A 26,699-nucleotide genomic window follows, 5' to 3' on the forward strand; every position below is an offset into this window, starting at 1 on the left:
TGTCTTCTAAGAACTGCTGATTAATTATTCCATTTTGTTAAAAGCAATACGTAATTTTCCTTGATTGTTTGTAAGCTCAAAACTTCTCACAGGGTAATGAGAAAATTAAGCTGTGACAAAATCATTTATCTTGTGTGCAACCTTTATTCTGTCTGTAATCACAATACAAAAATATAGAAAGTTAATCAAGTGATTTGTTAAAAGTTAATGTATCACTTTTCCAATTATCTCTCTTTGATTTTTGTGTATCTGCATGCCAAGAAAATGGGTATAAAAATAAAGATCAGACATCAGGATAGTGGAGCAGCTATCAGGTACAAAACAATCCTATGGCTGTTATGATTAAGCTGTCTTCCATTTGTTATTTTTGTTGACTGATTGTTCACCACCAGTCGGGATACCCTGGAGTCGTGGGCAAGGGTGGACTTTGCCCGTGACAGATCTCTAACTTCGGTAAGAAATCATCCTCAAAAGTTGTTGGGTTGTTTTTTTTTTTCATGGCTATAAAAAAGCAGGAAATTAGAAAGCCATTTAAAGTTTACTGCTTCAGACAAGGTGAGAGGAGGGTTGGAGGGAGGGAATAAACATTTACTTAGCTCCTACCATGTGCCAGGCACTAAGCACTTTAACTTTGTGGCAGGGATTAAGTGACTTGTCCAGAGCCTCACAGCTAGTTAGTGTCTGATACTGTTTTTTTTTTTCCACTCAAGTCTTCCTGACTTCAGACCCATCACTCTCTCCATTGTGACAGGAACCTAAAATAGTAACCATTGAGAAATGCATTGGTAAATATGTAACCAGATCTTGGGGGGGGTGGAGGGGCGGGGAGGATTTCATCTAACATTTTTAAGTTTATTTTGCACTATTAACATTTTCTTTTTCACTTTCTGAAGTTTAGTTAATCAACAAAATAATAAACCAAGGCCTGATTTGTAGCCTCTGCTGATTTGCAAGGTGTTAAATCATAGTGAGTGAATTTCATTCATAGTGAAAATTTGCTCACATTCACTCATGGTGAAAATTTAATAATTAGCTCTTGTGAACTTATTCAACTGGCTCCAACACACTCTTGCACACATAATATATAAAGGGCATCACTCTTCTTGGTCCAGAGTTAAATATAACCTATTCTGCCCTCAAAGAACTTGCATTTCTACTGGAAATGTCTGATTTGTATTACATAATGCGCTCTCTTCAGCCCCTGAAAGACCCATGAGAAAGATACATGGGGGTAACCTAATTTTTCCCCCAGAGTAATTCACAACATTAAAAATACTGTGGGTAAACGTGATGTAAATAAGTTTATATAATCAAATAAGTTAACATGAAAAACCCTTTGTAAACCTCAAAGTGCTATATAAATGCTAGCTATTATTATTATGACAGGGTTCCTTCCCTCAACAAAATTACAGCTGTTAAAACTTATTCTGAATTTTAAGTTTACTTGATATCAAATCCTTCGTTAGGAAAATTTTACAATATTCCCAGGAGCAAAGTTTGTTGCAGTATCTGTCATTTCCTTCTGGCAAAATTGTAGTATAGAAAAATTAATATCTTGCTAAGTTTGTAAATAGGAAACCTGAAGAGTCAAGAACAAATCCCTTTCAAAATAAAGTGTTTGGCATTCAATGCTTGAAAATGGAAAAGAAAATGAAAATTAAGTGCAAGTGATTTTAGAATCATGTGATTATTTTTTACTTCATAGTTCTAATTTTAACATTCTTTGAATCAGAGAGGCATGTCTTAGGCTAGGGTAAGAGTCAGGAACACATGAGTTCAAATCCCATTTCTGACAAATACTGGCTATGTATCACTTAACTACTCAGTGTTCTAAGCCACTCTCTAACACTATTAATTATAAAAGATTTTGGACCTGTATTAGGAGAGGAAGTCTCCCCCTTCTCCCCAGAAGAGTCTATAAAGCTCCCAGGAGTTATTGGACTCCCTAGGTAAGACTTATAGGACAGAAAAGTAGCACTATAGGGAGGTGACATTTTTTAGCAGCAAAGGAGGTGAAAATTTTTATCCCACATTAAAGAGGAAAAAGAGCAGTCCCTCAGAGGCCTTTAATGGGGTATAGGTTTTCTCTCCCCACCAAACATGGAGGTCCTTGGCAGATAGGCAAAGTAACACTAAATAAATGATTGTACAGGAGAATTCTCTGTTACCTGTGAAGACAATTAGTTACAATACAAAAGGGTCATCTTCACTGTAGTCTGGATATTCCTGGTGCTGCTCTTATCATTCCAAAAACTGATCCTTCCAAATTATGTGGTGATGGTGATTGGGGGAAGCAAAGCCTAAGATTTCTGGTCTTCTTTCTCTCATACTGTCAGGCCCTTCAGGGAACTGTTACATTGTTTTGTTTTGTTCTTCAAATTACCTTTTCTGTTTTCATTTTTCTTTTTCTCCTTCATTGCTGCCACTATCAGGATCCTTACAACCTTGATGCATCATTTAAGTGTCCTCCAGAGCAATATGCTAATCCTGTGTTGGTGAACCTATGGCACATGTGCTAGAGGGGGGACTGCTCCCCTCCCCCTCTCCATACACTGTGCAACTGAGGACATTTTTCATATCACTTGCCCCTCTGCCTAGAAGCCCAATGGGAGTGCTTCCTCCCTCTCCTGTCCAGGGTAAGGCAGGGGGCTCCCATGAGGCATGAGAGTTGTAGTTTGGGCACTTAATCTCTAAAAGGTTCATCATCACTATCCTAATCCCTTCATTCAAGTTATGCTAGTTTTTCCTTAAAGAATATTCAAACTGACCTTGATATTTGATTAGATATTGACATCACTTCCTAGTTGCCTGAGGATGAAGCAACCTATTCAGGAGTTTGGCTGGAGGACTGTGATGTGGAAGCAGCTCAAAGGGATTCAATTAAATCTATCAATTAAATTTATATCAATTAAATCTATCAAATTAAATATCAATTAAAGCTATCAATTGATTTACAACTTATCATGAATCCCTTTTGAATATCCTTCCCCTGCTTTGATTAAGTAAATCTCCTTTTGATAATTCTTGAATGACTTATGTCCTAATCTAATTTCTATGTTGAACCCAAACTATGAGGAGACTAGCCTAATTCAAGTTTACACTAGGACACATGGTTTTTGAAATTATTTTTTAAGGTCCATGTAAAGGTGTTTTTTTTTTCTCTTCCTGATATTTAAAAGAAAATCCAGTCATTATTTCAATAAATGAATTTAGTTTCATCTGGCTTCATCTCAAAAAATTACTATATTTCTGATTTGGAACTATTTTATTAAATAAGACATAAGTATAAATAGGTATCACCATTTGACCTAGGAACCAAACACAGCATACATTTTTCTATACATTTAGATAGTCAAATGTTTTGTTCCTGAGAATTAAATATGCATGATCTAAAAAAAGAACTCACTCACTTTCAAGCCACGGACTCTAAAATTCTTGAGTTCTTCACCTTGTTTCTCCCTCTGAAACATATATTGATAAAATATTCTCAAATATTTATTTTCAAAGTTTTTTTCTTCCCTAGAAAACATTGCAGAATTCCCCCAAATCTACTCAATACAACTGTCTTCAGTAAAGTAAACATGAAAAGATTCTGGAATGAACCCTAAAAATGTTTCTTCTCTGATAAACTAAAAATGTCAGAATTGAAGATTCTTCTTGGAAGAGAATGTTGGGTATTTTACTGCTCAATTCCTTACAGTTAGTATGTTAGCTAACAGCTAATGCTTATGAATGTATACTCATGTAATGAGAATCTGAGAAGACTATGGAACCCTGTAGGTAGACATAACAGTGATGTCATAGACCCTTGAGGGAAACTTCTAGAAGTGAGACTCTGTTCATAACTGAGATTAAACCGGAACGAGGCTTATTGAATAAAGTGGGATCCAACAAGAATGTAAGACAGAGTACAATCACTTGTGATCAATCCATCACAAAGGAAATCAAAAGCTTAACCACCCAAAACTTCAGAAAATTTTGACAATAAGTAGCCTAAGGAATAATACCAAATTGAAATCACCAACTGTGACAATGGAAGAAAGTAATGAACATGATCAACCTGTTTCAGCAGGGAGGCAAGAAATGAGAAGAAGAAGGAAACCTTCCCAACCAATGGTAGATAAATGCCAGCAAACAGATGTCACTGAGAAAAAGAAACATCTGACAGGTTCACAACAGGCAACACCAAAACCTGTCATGAGCCATGGTAATGTACATGAAAGCAAAGGAAAGCATTCTAAAGAATGTGATAAAGTCAGATTGTCTTCTCAGCTTCAACAAACCTGGCAGAGGAGAAAACATGGACAAGAAGTAGCAGATAAATCCCAGCAGACAGAGGAATGTAAAGTAGGGAAAAAAAAACCGGTAGTAAAGAAGGAAGAAATTCTACCCCCAAAATCTGAATCTGAGTGTGAACAAGCTGCTCAACCATCTAAAGAACATGAAGTTCCATTATCCAGACGCCCAAGCCATTCCTTGATAAACAGATCTCAGCAGACAAGTTGCACTGGAGATTGGGCTCTCATGGCCTACTATGGCATGTGCCGAGAAATGATAATGGTGGATAAGTGGCAGCAGACTGGCATGAGTGAGGCAGAGTTCCTGGTACTTTCTAAGCCTGGAAGCAAAAAGGATTCAGTATGTCAGCCAGAAGATAGTGTGGAATCTAAAGCAACACCAAGAACATCCCGAGAAAGTTCTGCTGGCAAAACTGCCCCTGCTCCCAAAAGTTCTACTGCTAGCAAAACCTTCTCTCCTCCAGGAAGCGCCAAAGTCTTCTCTCCCCAGGGAAGCACTGAAGCTGCTACTCCTCCCAAAAGTGCTACTGCTAGTAAAACTTTCTCTCCTCCAGGAAGTGCCAAAATCATCTCTGCCCAGGGAAGTACTGAAGCTGCTAGAATTTCTTCTACCCAGGCAAGCGCTAAGGGTAGCAAAACAGTGTCTCTCCAAAAAAGTGTTAGCAGAGCTTTCTCGTCCCCAGGAAGTGTCAAAGCCCAGGGAAGTACTGAAGCTGCTAAAATTTCATCTTCCCAGGCAAGTCATAGGGCTAGTAAAGCCTCAGCTATTGAACCCCCTGAAGAATCTGGCTCTGCAATAAGAAAGACTTCTATTGTTAAACTTGAATCTTTTGACAAAAAGGCTCCTATTGATCTAGAGTCTCCTGCTTTGGAAACAGAATTGCCTCCTGAGGAAGAAGCTCCTCTTGAGGATGTAAAAGTAGAGGCCTCTCCCTTGGAAGAGGCTTTCCTTGAAGTAGAGTCTGCCCCTGAGAAAGAAGCTGAGGTGGTAGAACCTCCTTCTGAGGAAGTAGAGGCTGCACCTGAGGAAGAAGTTCCTCTTGAAGTAGAGCCTCCTTCTGAGGAAGTAGAGGCTGCACCTGAAGAGGAAATTCCCCTTGAGGAAGGAGAGGCTGCCCCTCAGGAATTAGAGGCTGCCCCAGAGGAAGAAGCTCCTCTTGAAGTAGAGACTGCCCCTGAGGAGGAAGCTCCTCTTGAGGAAGTAGAGGCTGCCCCTCAGGAAGAAGCTCCTCTTGAGGAAGTAGAGGCTGCCCCTCAGGAAGAAGCTCCTCTTGAGGAAGTAGAGGCTGCCCCTGAGGAAGAAGCTCCTCTTGAGGAAGTAGAGGCTGCCCCTGAGGAAGAAGCTGGGGAACTAGAGTCTGTTCCTGAGGAAGGAGAGGCTGCCCCTGAAGAGGAAGCTCCTCTTGAGGAAGGAGAGGCTGCCCCTCAGGAATTAGAGGCTGCCCCTGAGGAAGAAGCTCCTCTTGAGGAAGGAGAGGCTGCCCCTGAGGAAGAAGCTCCTCTTGAGGAAGGAGAGGCTGCCCCTGAGGAAGAAGCTCCTCTTGAGGAAGGAGAGGCTGCCCCTGAGGAAGAAGCTCCTCTTGAGGAAGGAGAGGCTGCCCCTGAGGAAGAAGCTCCTCTTGAGGAAGGAGAGGCTGCCCCTGAAGAAGCAGCTCCTCTTGAGGAAGGAGAGGCTGCCCCTGAGGAGGAAGCTCCCCAAGAAGAGACTGCCCCTCAGGAAGAAGCTGGGGAACTAGAGTCTGTTCCTGAGGAAGGAGAGGCTGCCCCTGAGGAAGAAGCCCCTCTAGAAGAAGGAGAGGCTGCCCCTGAGGAAGCAGCTCCTCTAGAGGAAGAAGCTGCCCCTGAAGAAGCAGCTCCTCTTGAGGAAGAAGAGGCTGCCCCTGAAGAAGCAGCTCCTCTTGAGGAAGAAGAGGCTGCCCCTGAGGAGGAAGCTCCCCAAGAAGAGACTGCCCCTGAGGAAGAAGCTCCCCAAGAAGAGACTGCCCCTGAGGAAGAAGCTCCTCTTGAGCCACCAGAAGAAACACCTCAAGATGAGCTAGAGCAACCCCCTGCTGAAATGGAGAGTTCTCAGACAGAAGTTCCTTCTGATTTACCGCCTCCTGAAACAGCTGAGTGAGGAAGAGTCCCCAAAAAGGAATCATAGTATCAAGTTAAAATTTAAGCACATACCTTAGAAAAGGGTAGGGCCCTGAAAGTATCAAGGGGAATTGTCAAAGGAAAAGGAAACATCACAATTGGAGTACATATTGGAAAAATGAATAATAAAAAAGGAAAGCGGTTTAAAATTTCTTGTGTTATTGCCGCTAAAAATAAGATTAGAGTAAAGAAAAGACCTATTTTTAAAATGAATCATATATGTTAGAAGTCATTACTCAAAATGTCTTTTTAAAAAATGAGCCCTTTCTAGAACAGTGCCAAGCTCATAGTAGGTGCTTAATAAATATTTGTTGAATTAAATTTGTCAAATTCTATTGGAAAGGCTATATTTAACACTATGACTTCATCCAGGCTTTCTTTGAGTTTGTTTTGCTATTATACAAAGCAGGAAGGATATTCATTTTTAATTGGTATTGGTTTTAGAAATTATAGCTTTCTTTGAAAATCTTTCACCATTCCTTATAATTTTCATTTTCGCAGTTAAAGTTCTAGAACTTTGTATAATTCATCATACTTTTATTCTCCTTCCAACTCTTACAAGTTGGATATTTCTTTATTCTGCCTTTATCACATTTTCCATATACTCTTCTACACTTTACACTTGAAATTTTGACTAGGGTTAAGTGAATACATAGTTCCATTACAAAACTTTTATTTCCTATGAAGCTGGCCATAAATATTTCACCAAAAGAATTTGTTGAGGGTAAAGGGAAAAATAATAAATTGCCCAGAGGTCAAACATCATTTTAGAGGTTTGTTTGTTTTTAAAAGAATATTTTGTGTCTGAATTCTTTTGTATCTTACCATAGAATATAATAAAGTTTTGTCTTTGCTGCTTTTTATTTTTTTAAACCCTTACTTTCTGTCTCAGAATTGATACTGGGTATCTGTTCCAAGGCAGAAGAGTGATAAAGACTAGGCATTTGGTGTTAAGGGACTTGCTCAGGATCACAAACCTGGTCTCCAGGTCTGGCTCTCTGTCCAGTGAGAAACCTAGCTGCACATCATAACTACTTTTTTAAATGTTAGTTTGTTTTTTTAATGATTCACTCAGAACACAAGGAATAAAATAGAATTGAGTTTCTGAATGGTTCACCTAAAGTTCTATAGGTTTTTCTTGGCATGGTTTGTGTGAATATAAATTATGTAACAAAGTGGGATAGAGTATAAATATAGGTCTTTTGACAGAAAACATGTCCAAAAGCTTGGAGAAAAAAGCAAAAGTTCCAGTAACTATAAGGTAACTGGACAATGGAGCAAAGAGGAAAATTTTAGTTTCCTTAGAAATCAGGGAACCTTTTGGGTTTGGTTGGCTATTAAAACTTTAAGTGTACCAGAACTGTTTTTAAAATAAAAATTGAAAAGAAAGCAAATTATGTTGAAATATATAGAAAGACTTGAAACCTTTGGAACACAAGATCTAACCCTACAAAAATACCCCAAGAGAATTTGATAGCACGTTCAAAAAAAGGGTATGAGGTCAGATTGATTATATATCATTTTTATTGATCCTATTTACAATTGATTTTGTCCTGTAACTGCCTAAGTCATAGTTCTTTGACTCTGAATTTAGTTTGGAAATTCAGCTGGTCTGTAATGAGTTAACTTTAGAAATCCAGTTCTCTTGCTGTTTTATTCTTGCATCAAGGAAATCTGCTATCCTTGAAGGATATAAATTGTCACTGGGAAATCTGACCTACTGCATTTAAAACACGAAGGATATCTGGTTTGCTATCCAAAGAAATCTGGTCCATTATCTCTAACTTTACAGTTAGACTCAACCAGTGAATTTTTCTTAGTCACAGAAGGAAAAGAGGGGGTTGTTGCTAACTTCTCATTCCTAGTTTGTAATCAATCCTATTGTCCCCAGAGCCTCGACTCACTAACCAGTCTTGTCCTCACCCCCATGATACTGCCAACCCTATAACTGATTATATTCTTTCCCCAACTAAGAAGTCCTGCTCTTTGTTCTATATTCCCCAAAAACCATAAAAAAAAAAAAGAGCTGTCCTTCTGTTTGGGGTTCTTGGCTTAAAACAGAGGCAACCATTGACCTGCTTTATTAGGGGGTCTGTGCCCTGCCAATAAACTGTTATCTTCCTTGAAGATGTACCTCAATCTGCCTCTTGAATTTTATTCACAATAGATAATAAACAATAAATTAATCTAATTTAAGTGATTGATATGTGAAAGAACTGCAGGGCAGAAGACCTTGGTCAGGGTGCACAAATGCCTTTCTATAAAGAAACCTAAAATAGTTTGGATGAACTCTACATTTTTTAAAATTTTTTTACCTTCCTTCTGTCTTAGAACCAAGTCCTGGTTCCAAGGCAGAAGAGCAAAAAGTGCTAGGTTAAGTGATTTGCCCAGAATCACACAGTTAGGAAGTGTCAGAGGTCAGATCTGAACCCAAGATCTCCTATGTCCAGGCCCAGCTCTCTATTCACTAGCTGCCCATGAACTGTAATCTATCAGCATATAAAGGCATCTCAGAAATTTGATGAAAGAAATATAACCTTAGGGAGTAATCTTTCTAAGATGCAAATTCTAGAGGAAAAACATGGATGGGTGAGAGAAAGAGAGATAAAACATATATAAGGTGTAATATTAAGAATATTCATGTAAAAATCTTTCTTAACAATAGCAATATTTTATTTCTCTGGATAATTCTATACTTAATGATATAGTGGAAATTCTATACCTAAATAATGAAAAAGTAATGGAGATAGAATGTAGAATCCAGCCTATGATAATTGCTAAGCTAGAGATATGAAATTATTTTGGGATATTAATTAGTATTGTGAATGAAAAATCCCCCACCCCCTTATATTAGGATTAGCTTTTAATGTTAGCAGTAGTATTGAGTTAAGTAATGATCTTAGTAGGCCTTTTGTGATTATTTTAGTACAAGTTTTAACTGCTTTAATATAGCTAATAATTGTTAGCATAGGCCTCAGTTTCAGCCTTATAGCCTTCAATTTGCTATATCATGCACCCTCAACAAGCATGTTCTTGAACTTGGGACTTGGTCTTCATTAGCATAGAGGCTTTTGCCTCCCTTAAAAGCCTTTTGTATACATCCTAGTATATATCATCAGGCTTTTGCCCTGGCAAAGGGCCTGGCACCTTCTCCTCACCCTGATCATTTTAGTATACATCATCCTTGATATTATCAGGCTTAGAAAGTAGGTTTCAGGGTCACCAGCTCCCCCCTTGCCTATCAAATGACTTCTACCAATGAAAAGTATTTCCTGATTACTTCAACCAATCCACATCTTTCTCTTTTTATCACTGTCCTGAATTATTTTTAAACTGGTATATAAGATATCTAATTCTTTGGACATAAAAGAAGTCCTCTCTCACAAGGCTTGGGGTCTTTTGGTCTTAACCAGAAGTCTGGCTTTATTGTAAGACAGGCCTTCTCTCAATAAACCTATTTCTTAAACTAAATAAATCAATAAACCTATTTCTTTTTGGCTTGGAGACTTTGTTTTATTTGCATTCCTGTGCTTAGAAATTATGCAACAGTATTAATGGGGAAATCATTTGGACTTTGGGCATTATTTGCACACTAGAGAAAGATGAAATATATAGATATTTTTTAATAATGCCAATGGGTGCCAAATTTCTGAGAAAGGCAAATTTCAGAGCCCATCTTCCTACTAAGCATAGTACTGAGTTTAACAGGAACTGATGTAGGAGACATCCATTGGTGAAATAATTTTCATTACCAGATCCAGTTAAATTTTACAAATATTTATTAAGCATCTGCTATACACTAGGCACTATGCTAGACATTGGAGATACAAAGACCAAAAAACAAAATAGGCAGTATACCATTCAGTTTTCTCAGTTATTGTCAAACTCCAGGAAAAAATCCCAAAACATCTGCACATATGAACACCATTTTCTCTTCTCCAACCCATTTCTCAATTCTTTGCAATCTAGCTTCTGATCTCTTCTCTCAATTGAAAAAGATCTCTCCAAGAACTTCTTAATTGGTAATTAGAATGGCCTATTATTCTTAGCTGTCATCTTTCTTGGCATTATTGAGCATCCCTTCCTCTGGCATATGCTCTGTCAGCTTTCATGACACTGCTCTTACCTGGTTTTCCTCCAATTTGACTTCTTTCCTATTGTCTTTGATTGATCTTTATCTGTGTCCAACCACAAGTCCTAAGAATCTGAAAAGATATTTTTCTGGCCATTTTTTGTTTCCTTTCTTTATTCCCTTCTACATTATTTTCATCAGCTCCTATAGTTTCAATTATCATTTTTTATGTCAACTCCAAGATCTACATATGCAGCTCTAGTCTCTTCCCTAAATTCTAGTCACACATTATCAGCTGTCTGTTGAATATTTCTAACTGCCAGAAGCACCTCAACATGTCCAAAAAGAAACTGAAAACCTATCACTCTAAATTTCCTTAGAAAGTTCACTACCTGTGTCATCCTTGACCCAGCCCTCTTCCTTATTCCATGTTCATATCCAGTTGTCAATTTTTATTGATTCTGTCTGCAAAACAGGACTTTTAGCCATTGCCTTCTTTTCATTCATAAAGCTAGCGCTCTACTTCAGGCTATCAATTCTTACCTGGACTATTGCAATAGTTTCCTAATCAGACTTCCTAATTCTATATTTTCTATTTCCAGCCCATCCTCCAGCCAGCTAAGAAAATAATCTCAAAGCAAAAATCCGACCTCTAGGACACTGCTGTTCTTTCCTTAACACATTCAGTCCTTAGCTGACAGTTTTTCTCTCCTCCCCAAATCCTGCCCTTATACTACAGAACTTTAACATACATTTCCCTCACAAACCCTAATCTCACAGTCCCTCAACTTATCCATTTCACATGATCTACACCCCAACTCAGCCATACACAAAGATGGTCAGAGCCATCAACCACAAATGATCTACTTCCAAACACCGAAGAAAAACAACTACTTGATTATATGGGTCCAGGGGGATATGACTGGGGATGTAGACTTTAAATGATCATCCTAGTACAAACATCAACAATGGAAATAGGTTCTGATCAAGGACACATATAAAACCCAGTGGAATTGTGCCTCGGCTTCGGGAAGGGGTGCAGGGAGGGGAGGAAGGGAAAGAATATGATTCTTGTAACCAAGGAATAATGTTCTAAATTGACTAAATAAAATTTTTTTTAAAAAGGAAAAAAATTATCTATTTCCATATTCATGAAATTTGTAATTCCCTTATCTGGTCATTATCTATTGTCATTCTACCTTTCCCTCTGTCTGGCAACCTCAAACCTTGTTCCTTTTCTATGTGTTGTCCAATCTCTTCATTACTCATCTCCCTTATACTAGCTTCACTTACTCTCCTCTTGAGTCCCTTGCTACCTTGTCATATTGATGATGCTGCCCTGCCAAGCCCCTGCTTTGGATCTCTCTGCTTTGGTCCTACACACATGCTTCTGATTGAAACTGGGGAAAATCACAAAGTCCAGTACAAAATTATATTACATAACTTCAATTTGACTCGTACTGCTTCAAGGCATTTAGTCAATAAACATTTATGAAGGACCAACTATGTGCTAGGTTCTGTGATAAGCCCTGGGAATACCAAGAAAGGCAAAAGACAGTCCTTGCTTTCACAGAGCACACAATAATGGCAGAGACAACATGTAAACCAATTTAGTATGAACAAGTTATTTCCTAGGGAAATAATTAAGAGAGATTAAGAAAGGATTCCTGTAAAAAGTGAGATTTAATCCAGGACTTAAAGGAAATCTGGGAAGCCAGGAGGTCAAGCCAAAAAGGAAGAGGATTACAGGCATGTAATGAATGAAAATTCATTAGGCATGAAAATACCTAGATTTTAGAGACAGAGTTCTTGTTTGAGGAACAACAAGGAGGCCAGAATCACTGGATCAAAGTGTATGCTAAGGAATGTAAGGTGCAAAAGACTGGAAGGTAGGTTATAAATAGCTTTGAACTCCAAATGAGTCTTTGTTAGTTGATCCTAAAGGTGAAAGGGAATCCTTGGAGTTTTTTTGACTAGAAGGTGACATAGTTGGACTTGCACTTTGGTGACTGAGTGAAGGATGGACTGGAGTAGGGCAACTTGTGACAGGTAAAACATTGAATAAGCTATTGCAAAAATAGCCTAGGAAAGAAGTGATGAAGGCCTCCACTGGAGGGGTGAAAGTGTCAGAAGAGAGAAGAGAATGTTTTTGAGAGGTGTTCCAAAGGTGAAGTTGACAGTCTTTGACAACAGATTGGATGTGGGAAGGTGAGAATATTGCAGTAGAGGATGACACCTAGGTGATTTGGGAATTGAATGAAACACACTGACTCCATCTTGTGACTCAATTCTGAATCTAGCTCAATTCCCTTTCTATTCAATTATGAGTCTAGTCTAGTTTCTGCCTTGTGATAAAATTTTATTCAATTGTGAGAACTCTAAGAAAATTTGATTGTGTTATTTGAACCTACCTCTGCATTATACATTAAACATCTCAAGTAAACTATAGGACTTATTTGTATCCAGGGTCGTTGAACTGACTGGAGAGGCCATTATGCCTGTTTGCTAATAAACTGTATAGCTTAGATCGTTTCCTCAGTTATTAGTAATTACTCACCACAGTTTTGGTGATGTCAAATTAGGACTCCAGCCCCCTGCATGATAGCCTTTCAGAAAAACTAGAGTACTCTGGTTAATTTTTCACCTAGAAAATGTTTAAAGAAGATTATCTCCAAAGTCTGACTCCTGTTCTCAATCTCATTTTATTCCAAGTTAAGGTAAGGACTAGGTGTAGAGTTCAACTTATGGGAGAGACAGAGCCAAGATAGAATAAGGCAGGAAGTCCCTTATCTTTCAGAAATTCACCTCCAAACAACTATTAAAACAACCTCAAAACAAAATCTGGAATAGCAGAACCAACAAAAGGACAGAATGAAACAATTTTCTACTCAAGACAACTTAGAAGGTCAGCAGGAAAGGCCTGTCTAACTGAGGTAAAGGAGCACATGTAGTGTCTAGGTAAACTGGTAGCAGACCTCATCCCAGTAAGCCAGTTACAAGGCTCCCACATCCTGCATCCTGGCACTCTGTACCCTGGCATAACCTAGAAGGCAATTAGGCCCACAGAGCCTAGTAAACTTTGTTGCCAGATCTTCCATACTGAAGCCCAGTATAGTCCCTAAAGCTCCCAGCACAACCTCACAGGTAACCGGGCCCATGTGGACCCTGGCCCAAGAGGTTTGTGACAGTGCCCCCTCTACCCAGAAGCAGCTCTCAACTTTAGCATAAATGTAAAAGACAAAAAATAGACCAAAAAATGAGCAAAAAATAAAGAACTTGACCACAGAAAGTTAAGAAAAGGTTGAAAAAGAAACTCAGAAGAAAACAACAATGTCAAAATGTTTACATGTGAAGACTCAAAAGGAAAATGCGAAATCAAGCACAAAAAGAGGTCCTCAGTTCAAATGTGGGCTCAGACGCTTCCTAGCTATGTGACCCTGGGTCAATCACAACCCCAATTGCCTATAACTGCCTAGCCTTTGCTGTATCTCTGCCTTGGAATTGACACTTAGTATCAATTCTAAGTAAGAAGGTAAGGTTAATTTTTTTTTTTAATTTGACTGCCTGAAAGCCATAATCAAAGAAAGAACTTGGACGTAATATTAGAAGAAATTATTAAGGAAAACTGCCCTGATAGCCTCTGGATAGATTTTTTAGTAACTTAGAATCAGGAGATGTTACTAATAGTTATGGGAATGACTAAACTGTGTGTGATTGAATTATGTGACATTTAGCATAGATCTGGTAATTTATTTTTACTCTAATTTAGCTCTTTTCATTATTCCATATTGAAAAAATTAAGACTAGCAAGTTATGTATTTGTCTTATTTTGTCTTTTGCTTCTTTGTAAAATGTAGGAAAATGTTTGTCTTGTGTTGTATTTAATGTTGTTTGTAGATTCAGCTACCTTGGACAATTTGTAAGGGGAATAAAACAGCCAGCCAGAAAAACTGCTAAAAAGCTACAGCTAAGGAATTTAGAATGCTGGGGGAAGTTAATGAAGTTTCATACTTGAAGCAGTTCTGTTCCTTTTGCCTCAGGATGGGTACTTATATACTCTGTAGTGTTGTACAGTGATTCCAAAATGCATTTCCTCCTCCCAGATTAAAGATTCTTGTTGCTACTCAATGACCACATTGGGATTATAGAGAAAAGTTGTGTAAAGAGAAGAAAACTTTTTTCCTAGTTTGTAGAACTGCTAAAAACATCTTAGTGAATTCTGGGGATTTTGAAACTGGAGATTAATGATTTTTAAATCACAAGAGAGAACTCCTAGGTCTTTGGGTAATTCCAGGAATTGATTCCCTTTTTTTGTTCTGTACTGATAAAGCACTTACTGTTCTGTAATATATTTTAAGGAAAAAATGAGAAATTTTTTGTAAAAGTTTCAGGGGCAAATAACACTTAGATCGCAGTTTTTCCTGAAGATCGATGGACCTACTGTTTTATTGAAATGAAGGAAGGCAGCTAGTTTGAAAGTAACACCACAGTGAAGGGAGAAAAAAGGAAAGGTTTTAGATGTGTATTTTATAGTCACCTTTTATCAAGTCTTTCTTGATAATGAAAAGAGAAAACTTTAAGTCAGGGAGCAACGTTAAAATGAGTAAAATATGATTAAGGAATAGAAGGGGTGATTTAAACTGGAAGAGAGTCTGTACCCTACCTCTATCATCATCTGGACCCTGTTCTGTTGTAGCTAATGGAGATACTTATTAACAATTATAGGAGAGGAAAAGTGATCAGGAACCACAAATGTCTTTTGGAAGGCTGAAGTAGAACTTTCAAAGCTTTATATGAGGTCAGATAGGTTGCCCAGTGGATATTGCCACGTCTAGTGTCAGGAATACCTGAATTCAAATATGACCTGAAACACTAGCTATGTGACCATGGATAAATCACTTACCCCTGTTTGCCCTTTAAAAAAAAAAAAGGTTTATATAACATGTAATTGTTTAGGTAAATTAGAAGCAAGGTCACCAAAGAATATGAGAAAGAAACCATATATTCTTAAGCTCTTATAAACCCCCAGACGGTGACAGTATTGCAATTAATTGGGATTGTACAAAATTTTGTGCTAAATTGCAAAAGAAAAATTCTTTGGAATAAAGATTAGTTATGTATGTAGTTTGGGATATGATTAGTTAGGAAATACAGTACTCGGTCCCTCAAAGACATTCCAGGGCACATTCCTCAGTCTTTAGAATCCCTTGAACTTCAAAGTAAAGGAATGAGAATGTGAGAATGCCACTTGGAATCTCTCCTCTTTCTCCTGGGGTTGAGAATGAAAAGCCCCAGGGAAAGAGAGGATGAAGTTAGATTATTAATTAACACAACAGGAAATGATTTGGCTTTTAGATTGTGTTCTATTAATTATTGTATCAAATGCCAAAAAGAATGCAGGAAGAATGCAGGGGAAAATGGGTACATTGTGGTCATAGAGATTTGTTAGCCATATGATCTTAAGCAAGTTATCTTATCTGTTTTCTGATCTGTAAAGAGGAAAAAATATGCCTATCTCCCAGGGTTGTGTTGAGGATCAAAATATAATGATTGTGAAGTACTTAATGCAATGACTTGAATATGGTAAGCCCTATATACATGTTGACTATTATTGTTATTTCTTTAGTTGAATGAAATTGCATCCTGGATTGTAAATATGATTAACATGAAGTGCCAAAGGTGATAAAATGAATGATTTTCTATGTAAGATAATTTGAAAATGCATTTGGCTGAATTGACATCATCTGACTGTTTGTTTCACTTGTTAAATATATGATATTATATATTATTGTATTTCTAAATTTCCTTATATTATGAAATTTGGGAAATTATTGTATAAGAAATGTTATAAAAAGAACTTTGAAAAAATCTGGATGCTGTTTATGAATTGAGTTTTTTAAAGTATGATAAAAATAGATATTTGAAAACATATTTAGTGGGATATATTTTGTTTTAAAACAGATAATAGTAAGTTTACTATAGCAGAAAGTTTTCACTTGAAAATCTTTAGCTATTGAAGAATCATGAAAATGTTTATGATGGTTTAAAGATGTAACTTCAAAACATTAATATGAGTCAACTATTAGGTATTTGCTATATGACTGAAACCCCAGAAAGTGGTTAATTTTAATTTATAAGTAAATGAAACATAACATGAGAAAACAAATAATATTCAAGCCCTCAGCTATGATTAGTGAGATTTTGCTATTTGATGTCAAGACTCTTGGGGCCAAAATTTTATTTTGCCTTTTGATTATAAGGATGGTTGTCATCTTGAAGTAGATAATAGAAGATCATATTGCTACAGTCTGAGAATTAGGATAGGCAGATATCTGACCCTGGGAAAAGTTGAAGGAATGACCTTGACATGGCCTCTTTACTCAGTTTCCCCATTGTGCTTTTTTTCTGAACAGGAAATTTCCCCACCTGGTTCATCCTGAACCTGACTTTTGATACCCTGTGGCTATGTGATTGGCTGTGTATGATTGAAAATCTGTTACCCTAAAAAAAGAACTACATATCCCAAGAACCCATTGACTTCCTGTCATTATGTACTTCCTGTTTAGACAGAGGATAAAGGGTGTGGGTTTTGGCGGCTCCCTCTCTCTGATGTAGAATCAGCATTGATGGTGGTGAGTGGGGTTGATTAAAAAATGGCTAACCAGCCATGGGCATGTGGTCTTTATTTTGTATCTTCTTTATTCCTTGATTTCTAATGATCATTAATAAATCTCTTAAAATATAATATTATTATTGAGATTTAATTTTAACTTTTACAGCTGTCAGATATGACTCATCTCTGGAATCAAACAGAGCTAAGGGAATTTTTCATCTCTTAGGTATATGTCAAGTCAGTCTGTGCCCTTGAGGAGACAAGTCTTGGCATCATTGTAACTATGTCTCTCCTTTTCCTTTCAATAGAAAATTTCTATAATCAGGGCAGGTAAGCAGTAGAAGTTTTGTAAGTATGATATTAATAGATTTGGTAATATATTGATAAGTTGATACTAGAACATATCTGAGTTACTTTAATAGGATGCAAGTATGAAAAATCTTACAATTTTAATCTGTATTTGTGGTCAGATTATAATATAGGGATGATATCCTCCTAAGAGGAGAATTAGACAAAGTAGTAAGACAAAGATTTTGAGAAAGCAACAGAATTAGATGGTTTTCTCTAAGAACTATATAAAAATATATACATGATTGGCTTCTGTATCTAGTATGGAGATTTATCTAGTATGGCTTTATGTTTTAATAATAAGTTCTCAAATTTTGATTAAAGGTTTTACACATAAAATGACACTGATATTTGTAAAGAAAGTGAAATTATCTTCCCTTTAAAAGTATCTGATAATTTTAAAAGACATGAGTTCATTTTACACTCATGAATTTTTTTTAGATTCTTATATTAAGTACAGTGTTTAGGTAAAGAGAGAAACAATAACAAGTGATACATAAAAACTAAAATTCTCTAAAATTCTCAGGTGAATTATTGGTTCCTAATTTGATGCTCTTATAGCTTTGTTGTTAAAAGAATTAGCTCCACATGTCTTTTTTTTTAATGTTTTCTTTTCAAGTTTTTAAGCCTTTATTTTTGTTGTTTTATCCTTTATTTTATTTTCCAAGATTGCAAGATTCATGTTGTTTCTCTCCCCTAGCCCATTATTGACAAGCAGTGACACTGGGTTTTACATGTATTATCACTCAAAACCTTTTTCCATATTGTTCATTTTTGTAATAGAGTAATCTTTTAAAACCAAAACTCTAAATCATATACCGAAATAAATAAGTGATAAATCATGTTTTCTGCTGCATTTCTACTCTGACAGTTCTTTCTTTAGATGTGGATAGCATTCCTATTCATAAGTCCCTCAGAATTGTCCTAGATCATTGTACTGTTGTTAGTAGCAAAGTCTGTTACATTTGATCAGCCCACAGTGTTTTAGTTACTGTGTATAATGTCTTTCTGGTTCTACTTATTTCATTCCACATCAGTTCATGTAGGTCTTTCCAGTTCTTATAGATCATTTCTTATTAGCTCCATATGTCTTAAGCTGATTTTCACCACATGAATTAGTTATAAAAAAATAAATTTAAAAGTGTGCACTAAATGGTATCATCTTGCTATTAGCTTATTTTAGCAGAACTACTTAAGGAATTTCTACAAGTAATTTTAAACCAAAGAAGCAGAGCCCTCTTCAGAGCTGTCCTGAGAACAGTTAGTACTCAAACTCACAAATTATTCTCAAAGAATGAAAGAGGAAAAAAACTACCAAAATACCTTTTATGAGACAAATATAGTCCTAATATGTAAACTGTGAAAAGATAGAACAAAAAGAAAATTACAGGTCAATATCATCATTACAGGTCAACATCATATCACATATCAATATCATATTGGCTCAAAAATTTTAAACAAAATCCTTTCAAACAAATTAGAGAAATTTATACAAGAAATCATTCTTTATGATCAAGTGGGATTTATACCAGGGATCAAGATGATTTAACATTAGGTAAATAGCTAACATAATCAATCTTATTGAACCCCAAACATTCCCAAACCACATAATCTTATCAACAGATGCAGAAAAGTCTTTGACAAAGTACAATACTTTTTTATGCTAAGTACCCTATTAAGTAAAGGCATACAAGCTCCTTTTTTAATATCATAAAAAGCATCTACCTGTAACCAAAAACAAACATTATATGCTATGGGGATGCCCTAGAATCTTTTTCGTTAAATACAAGAATGAAGCAAGGATGCCTACTCTCCCAACTCACATTTGATATAGTACTAGAAATGTTAGCAATAGAAATAAGACAAGAGAAAGAAATAAATACAGGTAAAGGGGGCAGGTGGGTGGCCCATGAGATTGAGAGCCAGGCCTAGAGATGGAGGTACTAGGTTCAAATCTGGTCCCAGACACTTCCTAGCTATGTGACCCTGGGCAAGTCACTTAACCCCTATTATCTAGCCCTTACCACTCTTCTGCCTTGGAACTAATGCAAAATATTGATTCTAAGACAGAAATTAAGGCTTAAAAAAAAAGATAGGTAAAGAGGAGATAAAAACTATTCTTGTTTACTGATAACATGGTTTACTTGGAAAACCCTAAGGAATAACAGTAAAGATACCAATTAAGACAATTAATAGCTTCAATGAAATTGTAGGCCATAAAAAATGTCCTCAAAAATCAATAGCATTTCTATAATAATAAGACACAATAAGTAATAATAGAGGGGCAGTTGGGTGGCTCAGTAGACAGAGAGCCAGTCTTAGAGATGGGAGGTTCTGGGTTCAAATGTGACCTCAGATACTTCCTAACTTTGTGACCCTGGGTAAGCCACTTAACCCCAATTGCCTAAGCCCTTACCACTCTTCTGCCTTGGAACCAATATTTAATATCATCTAAGATAGAAAGTGAGGTTTTGCTGTGGGAGTAGAAACACAGAAGAAAAACAACTGCTTGAATACATGGGTCGAGGGGATATGGATGGGGATGTAGACACTAAATGAACATCCTAATGCAAATACCAACAACATGGAAATAGGTTCTGATCAAGGACACATGTAATACCCAATGAAATTGCATGTTGGCTGCGGCAAGGGTGGGGGGAGGGGAGGGAGGGAAATAATGTGATTATTGTAACCAAGGAATAATGTTCTAAATTGACTAAATAAGTTAACTTTAAAAAAGAATAAAAAGAAAAAGAAAGGTTTTGGGGGGGAAAAAGTAATAATAGAAAAGAAAATTTCGTTCCAAATAACCACAAATTGCATAAAATACCTGAGAACCAACTTTGTAAAGCACACAAAAGACTTGTACAGGTATTCAATAGCATTGCAGTCCTCAAAGAATTAAAGATCAACCTAAATAGCTGGAGGCATATGCAGTGCTTATGACTAGGCCATAAATGACAATCTACCAAAATTAACATATACTTTTAATGCTATACCAACAAAATTACTGAGAATCCAGAGCTTGATAGCAAATTCATTTGGAAAAGTAAAAGATCCAAAATATTAAGAGAAATTATAAAAAGGATAAAGGAGGAATAGCACTTCCAGAACTCAAACTCAAAAGTAGTGGTCATCAAAATCATGTGGTACTGGTTTAAAAATAGAGAAAACATAATGAGGGAGCTTCAGAAACAATAATACTCAATAACTCAGTATTTAATAAAGTGAAAAACATAAGTAACCTAGGGGGAACATCCTGTAATTCTTGAATTTCCTGGAAAGGAAAAGTAAGAGGTGAACTCCAGCATCATGACCACTCCCACATGGCAGATAGAAAAGGAACTCAGTTAGGTAAACTTAATCCTGAGTCTCTAGATGCCTCTTTTGATTTGTCTTTCTTTGCCTGATTATACGTGACTGAACAGCGATCTTCAGAACTCTCCAGACTTGGAAACAACCTCAAGACTTCAAGAAATCAGAAGATCCTATATCCTCCATCATTGTTAGTTGTATTTTGAGAAGTGCCCTTTCTACATTTTCTATAGTGCTTCTTAGAGAAGACAACCACAAGCAGGAGGATAATCCCAACCCCTCCCTTGGTTTCCCAGAAGACATGAATCTGGAAAGAATCATTTGGTACCAAGTTGAAATGTGAAATACCTATTTAGCAGTCCCACACGTTGCTGTATGTTTTGATGTCTTTACAATAGTTATTAGACTACTTTTTTTTTCACCCTAAACTCTTACCTTCCATCTTATAATCAATACTAAGTATTGGGTCCAAGGCAGAAGAGCAATAAAGGCTAGGAAATTGGGGATCACTACAAAGTTAGGAAATATAGACTGCTTCTTAAAGTATTTCCTATCAAAATACACTTCTGAAATTTTTGTGTAGAAAAAAAATAATCTCATCTACATTTTACCTTTTTATTTCTCCCTTTTGGAGACACTCTTGAAACAAGATGAATCTAAACTTTAAGTAATTTTCCCCAGGGTTTTGGAGTGGAAGTATAAAGGAACCAAAGAAAACAACAACAACAACAAAATCCAACCCTTTATTATAGGTGGTGATAGGATAGGATTTGGGTAAGGGAAACACAAGAGGGAAACATATAAATAAATCTGCTTTATTATTTGGGAAGGGAAAGGAAGAAGGGCATAGGGATATACCTATTTTTATTCTTATTCTAACTAAACTATGTTAACTATGTTACTAAACTAAAACTTAACCAAATACCCCCCCAATTCTCACAGCAGGAGTCCAAAATAAAACAGAGCCAGGATCCTTTGTTGTTAGATGTCCAAGCAAGTCCTGATGTCCAAGTAAGACTAATGCTGCCAGCAGCCAGATACAGGAAAAAACTCCTTCCACAGTTTGATCACAGGCAAACTTCTCTTAAGGTCTTTAGGAGAGCAGACTCGATCAATCCAGGAGAGCAGACATCCTCAGAAGACAAACTGTTGGTCCATAGAATCTCAGATCCACAGGCTCAGGCTCCCATGTGACCCTTGGTCACATGCCACTGTCAATCATACCTAGGTTTGCATTTTTCAGTTTCTGCAGTTTTGCACATTGCAAACCTTTTCATCCTTTATCACAATGGTCAGGTTCCTCTAGGACTGAACCCTGTCTGAGTGTATTGATCCAGAATCAAGAATGTGTAACAACCCAGCAGTATTCATTATAATTATTAAAGTTAAATGTGTATATTATTTCTCCCAACATAATGTAAACTCCTTCAGGACAGGGATTATTTTTTTTTGCCTTTGTATCAACAGTAACCAGCACAGTGACTATCATATAAGATTATATATGTTTAAATCTATGTGTGTGTGCATATGCATATATATATATATATATATATATATATATATATATATATATAGTGCTTTGCAAACCTCAAAGGAACATATAAATGCTAGCTTATTATTTGCTTAATGTTTATTGGTTGGTTGAAATATCTGTGATATAAGACATTGGCACTATGAGTGAGAAAACCCCTATCCCCTGATGTGAGGATTAGATTTTAATGTTAGCAATAGGCTTTAGTTAATCATAATTGTAATTCCAGGATAGTTAGTATAAGTGAATTAATGTTATAATAATCCTTATGATTTTAGTAGTGTTTTATGATTGTTTTAGTATGTGTTAAGGTTCGAATCAAGTAAACAATAGTTATAATAAAATTAGTCATTGTGAGTTCGCATAAGACCTTAAACTTGTAACCTTGCTATATCATGGTCCCTTGGCATTTTCAGCCTAAATCACATGATGGTCTTTTCTTAGAAAGTAGGATTTGGTACCCCTACTCCCCTTGTCCATCAAGTGATTTTGTCTACCAATGAAAAGTACTTCCCGACTGCTTCACCAATGAACATTACTTCTGTATCTTTCTATTTTTATCCTGATATATAAACTTCCATGGATTATTTTTAAACTGGTATATAAATTGTGAGCATTCTTTGGGCATAAAGGGGGCCAGCTCAACAAGGCTCTTAGATTCTGGGCTTGACCAGAGTCCAGTTTGATTGTGGGACCAGCCCTCCCTCAATAAACCTATTTCTTGGGGGCAGGTGGGTGGCTCAGTGGATTGAGAGTCAGACCTAGAGATGGGAGGTCCTGGGATCAAATCTGGCCTCAGACACTTCCCCTGGGCAAGTCACTTCACCCCCATTGCCTAGCCCTTACCACTCTTCTGCCTTGGAACCAATACACAGTATTAACTCCAAGACAGAAGGTAAGGGTTTTAAAAACAAATAAATAAAAAAATAAATATATTTCTTTTTTGGCTTGAAGACTTTGTTCCTCTTATTTGCAACCTAACAGTCACATTTCCATTTTCACTGTCTCAAATGAACTGGCCCAGGGCTATGGTCAGACTTTCTTGTTCTTGATTGCCTTGATTCTATTTATACTGGTAATCCAGAGATAAAAGTTAATTCTCCCTAGGCTTGATCAGAGAAATTGAAGACACTAAAGAAAGTGAAAGTAAAAACTCCATCTTTGCCATTGAAGAACTAATACAAGAATGAAAAGGCAAAACTAATGACCTTCTTCATATGATATCCTAGCTCTCGAGACCTTTGACCACCAGAAAATGAGTAATTCTAATCACAATAAGTAATATGGGTCTGAAATTACCCATAGCAGCTTTCACCCACTTCCAGACCCTACTTGGTGAAAATTCACAGGATTACATAGAATCATGAATTCAAAGACTGAAAGAACTCAGAAATCATCCAATCAACTTCCTGAGTTTACAAACAAGAAAATTCAGGCCCACGTAAGCCGATGAGTTGGGACTTGAACTTAATTCCCTTGGCTCCAAATTCAGCCCCATCCCACGCTTCATTTATCAAATGCAGGGCAGTTGGGTGATACAGTATAGAACTGCAGTTTGGAAAAGCTGAGTTCAAATTTGGCTTCAGGTACTTGCTACCTGTGTAACACTGTCTGCCTGGGCTTTTTCATCTATAAAATGTTTAGAATCAGTCCTCATCTCCCAGGTTTGTTGAAAGGAGAGAATGAGATAATATTCATAAATCGCTTTGCAAACTTTAAAGCACTATACAAATGCTAACTTTTTTTTTAAACATCTACTACATGTCAGGGACCAGGCCAGATGTTGGGATTCAGAAATACAAAGTAGATATCTGAAGTAATAAAAATTGATTTCAAATAGTAGAGGGCTAAAAACTAGATCGAATCAGAAAGGTCTTCATTCATGCAAGGAAGTGTCACCTCTGCTGTCATTTTAAGTAAATTGGAGATTGGGTAAGGCATTACAGACCTAAGGGACTTCATTCACCAACCTTCCTCCTTTTTTCACTGTATTCTTTAAGTAGAAAATGTTCATAATATTTCAAGGGTCTTTGATTTGAATAGTAAGACTTAAAATTTGATAGAAACTGGGGTTGAAAAATTCACCACCCTGTGGCCAATCTAGGTGAGAATTTATTGTACTCTGAATGTACCTCGCCTGTCTTCAAAGGAAAAGCATACAGTGCATTATCAAGCCCATTCTCAAAGCTTCTGAAGCTTGATAGGACCTACCAAAGCCTAAGCACTGGTTGTAGGACTTTCTGTAGGTGTTATTTTTATTAATGTGAACATATAAAATAAAAAAGAAAACTTGCTAATAATATATGTAACTTTCAAAAGACTCCTGTTGTTCAACATTTCCTTTTTTGATTACAAAAAGTGTTTTAAAATATATGTTGTTGTTGAGCCATTTCGTCATGTCCAACTCGTCCAAGGGGTTTGCTTGGCAAGGATACTGGAGTGGTTTGCCATTTTCTTCTCTAGTGTGTCCCCATTTTACAGATGGGGAACTGAGGCAAATAGGGGATAAGTGACTTGCCCAACATCATACGGCCAGCAAGTATCTGAGGCTGGATTTGAACTCAGATCCTCCTGATTCTAAATCCAGTGTTCTATCTACTTTACCACCTAGCTACATATATGTGTGTGTGTTCAAATAAAATGTTTAACTAACGAGAGAGAAGCCTTTTAAAAACTGATCTTGTAGTTGCTGTCCAGATGTTGTCCTCCAGCTGTTGATATGGCTAGTAGGTCAGCCTGTCTCAGTAAAGGTGATATGACTGAATCATTACTAAATAATTTGCCTGCCTCAATCTTCTCCTTCACTGTTCTGAAATGCTCATAATTTGAGTGTAAATTAAATTAGCACATTCAATAACTAAGAAATAACAGGGAAGGAGTTATGGCTCTTCTGGAGAAAAAGAGCAACCATAGTTAAAACATATACATCGACACTTGAGACTAGCTTTTTAAGTGTCCCAAATTAACATAATAGTGCAGATTTAATTCATGTATGCATTGTGCATGAATGGATAAGATATAGGATCATAGATTGGTTTCAAGCTGAAAGGGACCTCAGAGGCCATCTAGGTGTACTTCCCATATTCCAAATGAAGAAACTGAGATCCAGGGCAGAGTGACTTGCCCACCTTGACAAAGGTAGTGTCCACGGTGGGATTTGAATCCAAGTCCTCTTTGGAAATACCACTGTTCTTTCCACTGTGTCATTTAGAACAGATACATTTCAGTGGGGAGTAAATACAGCAGCAATTACCCCTGCTCATCAGGAAAAGGAAGCATGGCAGAAGAGTTAGAGGGCTCACCTTGGAGTGAGGAAGTGCTGGGTTCAATTCCTGCCTCTGACTTTGGAACAAATTATTTATCCCCTCTGTGCATTTGGCAGTTTCTGAGACCATAAGGTAGAGACAGGTTAGTTGCTAAGCTGCACCAATGAAGAGAGGTTTCCATACTGGGACTTTCTTACACTGATAAAATAGTAGAACTAGATTTTTTTTTTTTAAGTGGTGAGAACATCTTGGAGAATCAAGCACCTAGACTAGGCACCTGGGTCCAAAATTCACCAAAAACAAGAGAATGTGCCAAAACCAAATTTCATCTACTTTGTCATTTTTTCCACTAAGCTGGCCATGGATACAAGATATGGGTAATCATAGACTTTTTACCTTCAGGAGTCAAATCGAAAATGCCATAATGTCATATTCAAGAATAAATAGTTTTTGAACACCTTCTTTTTCTATGCTGTTGTCTCAGGTCATAAGCAGTGATTTTCACAGAGGAAACAAAGGAAAGATTGGAATGCCTGTGATAACGCACCTTATTCTAAAGTGTTCTGATTGTGACATGAAGAATTTTTAAGATTCTATGCTATGGCTGTGATGAAGGACCGAGAGCTTCTTGCTTTCAGAAAGTTCCATCCAGTAAAAATGGGAATTGTTGAACTAGCTCATTCAAAGCTAATAAAACGTCTGAAATCTTCCTATGATGAACCATTTGGGAGATTCATTTTATTTACGAAATAATACAAACATAGCCCAAAAGTCATTTCCAAAATAATTTCAGAACTCTTTCAAGAGAGAATACAAATTATTTAAATCAAAGCATTATTCACATAGGTTATAATATTGAAGGTTATGCTGACTCAGTGACCCATTGTTCCCAGGCCTGATTGTTATCAGTACTGGGGGAAGGTGTCAGGCTGCATCTTTGTATTCCCTCATCTTTGGCTCCCCATCATGTCACCCCCCTCCCTGTTTGTACCTGGAAATTGTCACATATCATACCTTGCGGAGGAATTGAGAGGCCAGGGCCCTTTGAATTGTCTCCATTCCATTATGAAAGTGATCAATAAAAGCTGGACCATCATGAAGCCTTTTGCTAATCTCCAGT

The 26,699-nt window shown here is 36.9% G+C and overlaps 1 protein-coding gene and 1 long non-coding RNA gene across 3 annotated transcripts; one reads left to right on the forward strand and one right to left on the reverse strand.

Moving 5' to 3' along the window:
* Window positions 1-135: 135 nt before the first annotated feature.
* LOC130456333 (uncharacterized) lies at window positions 136-26,138 on the reverse strand. 2 transcript variants are annotated; one of them, XR_008915015.1, is made up of 3 exons: window positions 25,976-26,138; window positions 3,411-3,461; window positions 136-501 (listed from the first exon to the last, which is right to left on the reverse strand). It is a non-coding gene; the product is annotated as an uncharacterized LOC130456333 (long non-coding RNA). The 2 variants fall into 2 exon arrangements; XR_008915016.1 differs by lacking the exon at window positions 136-501 and adding an exon at window positions 512-755.
* LOC103098538 (fibrous sheath CABYR-binding protein-like) lies at window positions 3,815-6,583 on the forward strand. The gene has a single exon (XM_056810959.1). It carries the CDS (start codon window positions 4,033-4,035, stop codon window positions 6,412-6,414), a length of 2,382 nt encoding a protein of 793 aa, XP_056666937.1. The 5' UTR covers window positions 3,815-4,032; the 3' UTR covers window positions 6,415-6,583.
* Window positions 26,139-26,699: the final 561 nt, after the last annotated feature.

This window comes from Monodelphis domestica, chromosome 1 (genome assembly GCF_027887165.1).
Source record: "Monodelphis domestica isolate mMonDom1 chromosome 1, mMonDom1.pri, whole genome shotgun sequence".
Classification (NCBI taxonomy): domain Eukaryota; kingdom Metazoa; phylum Chordata; class Mammalia; order Didelphimorphia; family Didelphidae; genus Monodelphis; species Monodelphis domestica.